The sequence below is a fragment of the Cornus florida genome, unplaced genomic scaffold (assembly GCF_030987335.1).
Source record: "Cornus florida cultivar Cherokee Brave unplaced genomic scaffold, ASM3098733v1 CherokeeBrave_3.0.0_Hap2_Chr07, whole genome shotgun sequence".
Lineage (NCBI taxonomy): Eukaryota > Viridiplantae > Streptophyta > Magnoliopsida > Cornales > Cornaceae > Cornus > Cornus florida.
In genome coordinates, this window is record NW_026775577.1 from 47,529,298 (window position 1) to 47,538,831 (window position 9,534).

Here is a 9,534-nt window from a genome sequence, read left to right on the forward strand (position 1 = left end):
GTTTATATTTGCACTTGTACTCATTTGGTGCCATATTTTGTTTAAAAATGTATTTTTTTTTTTTATCAACTTTGGAGGTTTGGCATGTAAAATCTTGTAAATGGAATATAATGGGGCCATTAGCCACCGTGACACACCTAAAATACCATATTACACTTGCGTGCATGTTCACATCATCACACAATAATACGTAATATAAAATGATCATGCTATGGGGGATTCAAATGAGGCTTAGGAACTCTTTCATCATCTGGTGCATAGCAGGCCTGATTTTCACATTTCGACCTGTTTTGGTCGACCGGTGGCTTATTTCGGTCGACCGGTCCATTGTTCAATTTGATTTGTACAGTAAAAACTCAATTCTAATAGCTAAAGTTCAGTTTGGGCCATAACCCTTCCTCCAGCCGACCGACCTTGTAGGTCAGAACGACCAACCTTGTAGGTCAGACCCACCGACCTTGTGGGCTAGCCGACCGATCATGCCCCGTCAGCCGACCGACTGAGGGCTATCAGCAGACCGACCCTTCCACACTGAGTTGCGCATTTGACCCTCTTTTATCTTCCTATCTTCTTCGTTCGGACTCCGAATCAAGTGATTCTTGAATCTAACTTCATTTTTTTTTTTTGTCTTTCTAATGGTGTGCATGGTGGCACCCATTTCAGTTTGGAATGACTATTTTGCCCTTGGTCTATTCCTTGGAGGGTTTTGAAACCCTAACCTCGATCTCGCTTCTGTTGAGTCATGGGACTCCTTGAAAGACCACTCTTGTATCTTAGGGATGAAGTACATCTCTATTGACTTGTTTATGTTTTTCTTTCGCATTTTTTTTGGATCTGTTTCAGGTCATCACAGGACGCACTGGGTTTGTAAAAATCTAGGGCCATCATATCTTCTTTCATCACAATGTTCCCAAACTTATGAGAAAGCCTTTGGATTTTGGATAGCTTCACTTTTGAAGTCCCTTCATGAGTAACCTGTAAAATATCCCAAGCATCTTTAGCAATTTTACAATAAGAAATTCTAGCATATTCAGAAGGAACAACAGAATTTATAATTGCATATAAAGCTTTTCCATTAACATCATTACGCTCAGATTCAAATGCAGTGAAGGAGAAAATATCTTTTAAAACCTGAGCAACCTTACCATTCACAGTCTTTTCCTCGGTAGGAGGTGTATAACCTATCTCAACAATAGCCCAGACTTTACCTCCTGAATTTTGAAAATAAGCTCTCATTTTTTATTTCCAAAAATTATAATTGGCTCCTTCAAATAAAAGGATCATGTTGATTAGATCCACCCTCTTTCAACGTATAAGGCATGATGAAACAATTTGTTTTAAAAGAACAATAAAAAACTTTCCACTAAAATCAACTCAATGTATAGATTGGCTCTGATACAAAATGTGAGTTTATGCAGCGGAAGATATTTACGGAAAGCTTAAGTTTTGATGGAAAAGATTAAAATCTGTGTCTTTCTATTTTAATCAGTTTTAATTAATTAATCAATTAATCATATGCAAAATAAAAGTAAAGAAAAACAAATAGAGTTTGAGAGATAACAATAGGATTTTTAGCGAGGAAACCCCAATTGGTAGAATAGATCAATTATTGTGGGAAAAATCTCGTGAACTGTGCAGTCCAAAGTAAACTGATCCACTATATTTGAAACAAAGTACAATGGACTTTAACTCAGACTCACACCCTATCGTTCTACCAAACACCAATTGCTGACAATCCTCTAACTTTGTAATGTCCTATCCAATAACTTTTGACTTCAAGCTTACTCTTGATCTCTGTAGAAGAATTGCTGGTAGATCAAACAACACTCCTTGAATGTTTTGACCCTTTTAAAGTGTGATCGATTTCAAGATCTGAATTAGATGTAGAAGAAATAGATCTGCTTCTCTGATCATTGTAGATGCAATATTCAATAAACTTTGAACAAGATCAGGAATTGCACAAACACTCTAAACTATGTTTACGTGTATGTTCTAAAAATAAAGACAGAAAAATCAGATCTGATTTTTTGAAAAATATATCTCAAATAGGCTTTTAATAAATCAATAGATGTAATGGAAAAGCCATACTAACCTAGATGTAGACCAATGTTTATATAGAATTTCAAAAACCTAGATATGCATAGGAAAAGGTAATTTTCATGCATAGGATTTTTAGAAAGAATTCTATATCAAATAGGAAGTTTAGACAGAACAGGAAACTATTACCTAAATTGTATCAGCTTGTAGAGCCGGTAGCCAACTTTGGAACCGGTTCCCAAAGGACATAAAGCTTTCTTTGAAGTTAAGGTTCCTGAACCGGTAGAAGAAGTGTGGTACCGGTTCCCCTTGACAGAATTGAAAGGAAAGTTTATCAGTTTGGAAAATTTCTTTTTTGGAAACTTTGAAGAAACATACCATGTATGTATAGTGTCCTAAATGGGAAACAACTTTTTAAAGTGTTGGTCATACCTTTTTCGTAGATTATAGTTTATCAAACTTGAATAACTTTTCAATTTCGTAGCCGATGTAGAACTTGATTTAGTAATTTGAAAATTACAACTCGATTAAATTTGTTTTGATAATAAAATTAGCCAATTACAAAAATTACAACCCGATAGCATTGCTAAAATATGTTTTTTGCAAGCATGCTACTGTTTGCATAATCTAAAGAAGTGGTATCTAAAATATGAATTCTTGTAAATGCTTTATGTTCAACTGTTAAGTTATTATGGAAACTCATTATGGATTCTTCTGATTGCTGTTCATTATGGGCTCCTTTGCTTTGATGATGCAAAGGGTAGTAGATTTTGGAAATAATCGTAATAAAAAGTGCAGCTTAATTTACATGAATGATACTCCATTTTTAGGCCAGTGGATTACTTCTTTGTCCATCTTGTAGTTTGTATATTGATAAGAGAATACAGATCGGTAACAACAGAAAGTGCTGATGTAAGCAAGTTTTCACATCTAAAATGACCTTAATACCCTTAAAAATATATCTGAAGTGCATAGGCCACATATATTCCATATGCATGTATATATGTCACATAACAATGGAAATTGCAATTAACTTCTTGACTATAATTTAGTCTTTATCTCCTCTCCTCCTCTATCTCTTCCACACAGAGAGAGAGAGAGAGCCACCCAAAATAAAAAATGGAAATTAATGCCACGGTAGAGGAACGGAAAGCACCCTTGCTCGGCTACACATCCTCAGCTGTGGCATTTGAAGACGAAGAAGGTCAATTAGCTCTTTCAGAGAGGGTCTGGAATGAATCAAAGAAGCTCTGGCACATTGTGGGCCCTTCAATCTTCAGCCGCATCGCCACCTTCTCCATGTTCACCATCACCCAAGCTTTTGCTGGCCACCTTGGTGACCTTGAGTTTGCTGCTGTGTCCATTGCCACTAATGTCATTATTGCTTTCAACCTCGGTCTCATGGTACCCCCCACTCTCTCTCTATAACCACATCAATTCTCTATTATCTAACGAATGCTCTCTCTCTGTCTTATATATATAATTATGTCTTGTATGTATATATATCAGTTGGGAATGGCAAGTGCTCTTGAAACTATATGTGGACAAGCTTTTGGGGCCAAAAAGTACTACATGTTGGGTGTGTACATGCAGCGCTCTTGGATAGTTTTATCTGGGTGTTGTGTGTTGCTTTTGCCTATGTATGTATTCGCTTCCCCAATCTTGAAGTTATTGGGTCAGCCTCCAGATGTGGCGGAGCTATCTTCTACTGTGGCCTTGTGGATGATTCCTATTCACTTTAGCTTTGCCTTTCAGTTCCCTCTGCAGAGGTTCTTGCAGAGTCAGCTGAAGACCGGTGCGATTGCGTGGGTGTCGCTGGTGGCTCTGGTGGAGCATGTGGTTGTGAGTTGGTTGTTTGTGCATAGGCTTAAGCTTGGAGTGTTTGGGGCTGCTCTTACTTTGTGTCTCTCTTGGTGGGTTTTGGTTTTGGGGCTGTTTGGTTATACTGTTTGCGGTGGATGTCCTCAGACTTGGACTGGTTTCTCCATTGAAGCCTTTTCAGGTCTTTGGGAGTTTGTGAAACTCTCTGCTGCTTCTGGGGTCATGCTTTGGTACCTCTCTCTTTGCCTCTTTCTCCATAGCATCCACACACACGCACATATATAAAACATAGAATCTACTCACCCGTTAGTCACTTTGGACTATTGGATTGTTTTCATACTCCGGATACACGTAGTAAACATTTGCAAACCACGTGCATCATTTAAGTCAAGGCCTTACCTTATGAGAAAATCGAACTAGTGACCTAAGTGGAGTATTCCAAAAGCCTTATCAGACGAGTTGCCAGTGTGAGACAGTAGGGATATATATGTTGTTACACCATTGAGGATTGATGCTGTTTGAAATTTATATTTATTTCTAAATCTTATTGCAAGTACAATGTTAATTTGTTTGCTTCTTATATATATATGTGTATTGAAACAGTTTGGAGAATTGGTATTACAGAATGCTGATATTGATGAATGGAAACCTAACGAACGCGAAAATTGTACCGGATGCTTTAACTATATGGTAAGCAACCCTTTTTTACATTGTTATTATCATCACTACTGTTAATACTAACCATTGCCATGGTTTGCAATGCCTACATGCAAAGTATTACAATATTCATGTGGTATGATTTTGAGTTATTTATATGTACATTAATTTATATGTTTCTCTTGTTGCAGTATGACCATTAATGGGTGGGAGATGATGATTCCTCTTGGGTTCTTTGCTGGAGCTGGGTAAGACTTCATTTGAGTCACTTCATTTATGTTTTCTGTTTTGTGGCCTTTGTTTTCTTGAACTGAAACCATTGGTGATGGTTTGTTTCACAATTAAAAATATCACAAAACTCTTGTAGTTGTGGCCCCAATCTGTTGTGGTGGACATAGTTTTTGGACTCTATATCACCATCTATCACAATATATTATTACTTTTTATGATTGTTTTGAACTGTTAGAGCTATTCAAACTCATTCAACAAATGTTATACGATCCTCTTCATGAAATCTACTTTTTTGTTTTTGGGTAAATAATAATGGTTAAAGTTTGTTAAAATAAAGACAAGAAATAAGGATGATAACTGAAATCAGTGACAAAGTCATGTAGGGAAAAAAGAATAGAGAACAAGGGAGGAGAAGAAGAAAAGACCCTAAACAATTGAAGAAAGTCAAATATAAAAATTGGGGAACATAAACCCTAAATAAATAAGGAAAGTCAAATATAAAATAAAACTTCTTAAATCATCCTCTGCGTCTGTGCCTATAGTAAGTGCATAGACCACTCGGCTCAGGATCTCCATCAGAGAGCAGGTAGCAAAGCAAACTTTTCTTCTATCCTTTTTGTCCATTTGCTATAAAAATATCTTCCTATATATATATATATATTAGGTTACTCATCCGATCTTCCTTTGAGTGTGAAACCAACGAATACTAATAGATAGACAATTGCGATTGTATTGTTAATGCAAAGAGTTCATTCCTTTTTATCTATAAAATTTACTGTATTGATAATGTGAACAATATTCCTACCACTAATCTTGGATTGTCATTAAGCATCTTTATTTAGAAATGATTCATGTGTTTTTTTTGTGTCTCCTTGTGACTCGCTGCATTCATAGAATGAGATTAGAACACTGTCCATCAATAATTAATAGCACTCGGGGCATCTTGTCACTATTGGAAGTCACTATCATAACATATTAAAATTTAAGGAAGTTTTCATCACTTGGGCATCTTTGACACCACGGTTTTTACTTAAAAATAATAAGAGAAAATTACCACAATGTCCTACTCCATTAAAAATCTTTAAGACCACTAAGTCTTACTTTAGAAATATATATAAAAATATGAATTATAAAAATTTACTTCTATTTTTCATTGGTATAAATGAAAATTTTAGTGATTTAGAATTTAAATGGAAATTTTTTTCAAAGATAAAACTAGAACTTATTTGTCTTTTATTTTTGGAAATAATTAGCATGATTGGATGATCAAAAGGCAAAATAGTTCCAAGCCAGTATCATATATATATATATATGTACTCTTAGTGAATCTCATCATCTAAGGGGCCGTATTACATTTGAAGGATTCAAGCGATCTGAAATTGATCGTAATGAATTTGAGAAGGTAAATTCTTGTGCTGAAAAGGTCACCATCACAGTGGGCCTCACAAAAAAATGTGGAACCCACCAAACTGCAGGGTCTTGTCGGCTAGGACCGATTTGGCCCAAGCGGTTTGGTCCATTGAGAAACAATGCCTACATTAATATGCATTTCAAATTAACTGCATCTTCCCTCTCTTTGCTTGTGTTCACCTTATATAATTTTTGAACCATTAAACTTGCTTTAGTCTCCTTACAACTGAAAAGCGAAAAAGATTCTATCAATTGAAGTTTGTTCATTCTATTTACAAATGTTGAGGGTATATTCATTTTCTTTTTCAGCGCAAATAAATATATATAAACTCGATATCATGATGATAAGATTTAATTAAGATGCCATCAGATTATATGTGTACTGATGATATATATATATATATATATATATATATATATATATATATATATATAATGAAATAGAGTTAGAGTTGCAAACGAGCTTGGAGCAGGAAATGGAAAAGCTGCCGAGTTTGCTACAACAGTTTCAGTGGTGACATCTGTGGTGATCGGTGTCTTCTCTTCGCTGCTGATTATGATATTCCACAATGAAGTTGCCTTGCTATTCTCTTCCCGGAAACCTGTTCTGGAAGCAGTACACAAACTGTCACTCCTCTTAGAGTTTACCATTCTCCTCAACAGTGTCCAACCAGTTCTATCCGGTAATTATTAATATTAACTCCTATATGTTTATATATATACACACACACACACACTTTGCTGTTTTATAGTATTTAAGTGCTGTTTGATAACTCAATTTAACACTTTATTATGAAAAGATTAAGTAATTATTCAATTAAGTGCATTTAACAAATTTTAATTTTAATGTCACTGAAATGAGCTAAATTTTTTTAAGTGACAATGACTTCACTTAAAATCCAACAAAACATAAAAAAATTCTCAGTATACAATTATCACTTAAAGTTTAACACTAAAAATTCAATTCTTAAGATTTTCAGTACTTAATTTTTAGTTTGATCCAACACCACCTTAAATATGCTAACAACATAATTATAATTGTTGCCAATATATATTAACAGGGGTAGCTGTTGGATCGGGATGGCAGTCATATGTGGCTTACGTTAACATTGGTTGCTACTATGTGATCGGAGTCCCACTTGGATTTGTAATGGGATGGGTTTTCCACCAAGGAGTTATGGTATGTATGATAAAATTAATGCATATATTATGTATATATGTGTATATATATTATTATGTATTGTCAATCAATTATCACATCTTAAAATTTCATTACTTCTACGTCACATAATGGAAAATACAAATACTGAAATGCTGGAATATTTGCATGATTTAATTGTTTGAGAATAGGTAAACTTAAAATGTTGAATTTGTAATGGGTACGTTTGGTTTCAGTCCTAGCATCTCAAAAATACTATATATATATATATATATATATATATATATATATATATATATTATGGTGTACTATATAAAGATTATTGCTTGTGTGTTGTATATAAAAAAGTTGGAATATGTATCGGTCTAACAATCACATGCATGCACAACTATATATGTCATGCATGCAGGCACATGCATTGTAGTATTAGGGGTAAAATTTCTCTAAAATTATCTTTCTTTCTTTTTATTTTTTATTAATGGTATGTGATATATGAACGTTATTTTTACTGTCTTACACTCTATTTGGATTTTTAATTAAAAAAAATTATATAGTACTAATCCTTAAAAAATGAAGTGAAAAAGTTTTGCTCAATATGTAATAATTTTGGAGTCCGAAATTTATTTTTGAAGGACAACTGTATGCTCTCTCTCTTCTTCTTTAATTTATTTATTTTTATTAGAAAAAAAAAACAGAAGAGCAAGTGTAGTGTAAAAGTACAAGTATTAATACAATTGTCATTTCCATTTTCATTTCTTAATTATTTAAAAAGTGATGACTTGTTTTCCAAAAGAAGGGAACTAAATATATTTCAAAATAAAAAAGCACTATTTATTACATTTCTCATACCCATTGTAACAATCTATATATTCAACAATTTTAATTAATTCTTATTTATTTTCTAGCATTGGATATGAAATTAATTATCATCATCAGGGTATATGGGCTGGAATGATTTTTGGTGGCACTGCAATTCAAACTATGATATTGATCATCATGACATTTAGATGCGATTGGGAAAAAGAGGTAATAATTAAAAATCTTAGTATCTGTTTGGGAGATTATTTTTATTTTTATTTTTATTTTTATTTTTTTATTGTGATTAAAGTGGTTTAATTTGATTGTTATTCAATAAAATTTGCAGGCAGCCAAGGCAATCAGGCATGTAGAGAAATGGGGAGGCATGAATTCACGAAACTCAGAATGCTGATGATGGGTTCAAGCAGAGTTTCATCTATATCTGAGTGAATTGTTTGGTTTCTTCATGGTTCTTATGAAAACCACGACTTTGATCAAATAATATTTTAATAATATTTGCCACAATTAACTATGTATATGTACTGCATATAAAGATGATGGTGATGTGTGTGTGTGTATATATATATATATATTACTACAAGGGCAGGGGCGTAAGGGCGAGTTTTTAATTGGTGTCGTTGTTACACTTTAAGTAAGCTCTCATTCCAATTTTAACTAGTTTGAGATTTTATTTTTTTATTTTTGCGTTCTCACTTTGTTCGTTTTGACTTTTTTGTGATTAAATCAAATCGATCCATTCATTGTTATGCCACTCGGGATTTTAACTAATTGGGTTAAGCAGTAAATTCAAAAAAAATGTTTAATCTATGATATTTATTTATTTTACAATCATCTTTTCCCAATAAAACAGATGGACGAACATTATATCATTATAGCAAGTATCACTTTCCATGTGTCATTTTCCTAAGGTCAGGCCATCTGCGCGTTACATCAATTTAGCAAGAGTCTCATGTTCCATCTTATCATATAAGGTGGAATGGTTCAATCTTATGTTCCGAACATGGTGGACAACTAGAGCCCTCCACCTAGGATTCCTATTAAGTTGGTCTGTCTCATCACGATGGCTGTTACGAATCGTCCAAATCTTTGAGGCATTCACTGGTTCCCCAAATATATGAGGCGGATAGAAATCCTCTCCATTGGCCTCTCACTTAAAACTGTTCAATGAGGGATAATTTGATTGGTGTGACAAAAGTAATAAAATAGAATACTTACTATAGTTTGTCTTATATCCTTTCTATGTAAATAATTTTTTATACTCGATTTGTACATACTTGTCAATACCTTATACCTATATTTGGTTTTCTATTTGTATTTGATTTTCAATTTGAAATTTCCCCCAAAACCAAAATTAAGGTTGTTCCCAAAACTAATATATATATACAGATTCTGAAATATGT

At 33.7% G+C, this 9,534-nt stretch overlaps 1 protein-coding gene across 2 annotated transcripts; it reads left to right on the plus strand.

Moving 5' to 3' along the window:
- Positions 1-3,061: 3,061 nt before the first annotated feature.
- On the plus strand, positions 3,062-8,810 carry LOC132267154 (protein DETOXIFICATION 27-like). Of its 2 annotated transcripts, XM_059768230.1 has the most exons (8): positions 3,062-3,441; positions 3,547-4,088; positions 4,462-4,548; positions 4,707-4,763; positions 6,601-6,839; positions 7,218-7,336; positions 8,252-8,341; positions 8,460-8,806. In XM_059768230.1, exons 1-8 carry the CDS (start codon positions 3,157-3,159, stop codon positions 8,523-8,525), a joined length of 1,485 nt encoding a protein of 494 aa, XP_059624213.1. In that variant the 5' UTR covers positions 3,062-3,156; the 3' UTR covers positions 8,526-8,806. The 2 variants fall into 2 exon arrangements, with proteins under 2 accessions (XP_059624213.1, XP_059624214.1); XM_059768231.1 differs by lacking the exon at positions 8,252-8,341 and having other exon boundaries at positions 8,460-8,810.
- Positions 8,811-9,534: the final 724 nt, after the last annotated feature.

Bases quoted from the DNA above. Each gene is read 5' to 3' on its own strand.
- LOC132267154 (XM_059768230.1), top strand. From the start codon at position 3,157: ATGGAAATTAATGCCACGGTAGAGGAACGGAAAGCACCCTTGCTCGGC. The intron at 4,764-6,600 runs GTAAGACTTCAT...ATAATGAAATAG, and splicing joins GGGTTCTTTGCTGGAGCTGG to AGTTAGAGTTGCAAACGAGC. The intron at 7,337-8,251 runs GTATGTATGATA...TATCATCATCAG, and splicing joins TTTTCCACCAAGGAGTTATG to GGTATATGGGCTGGAATGAT.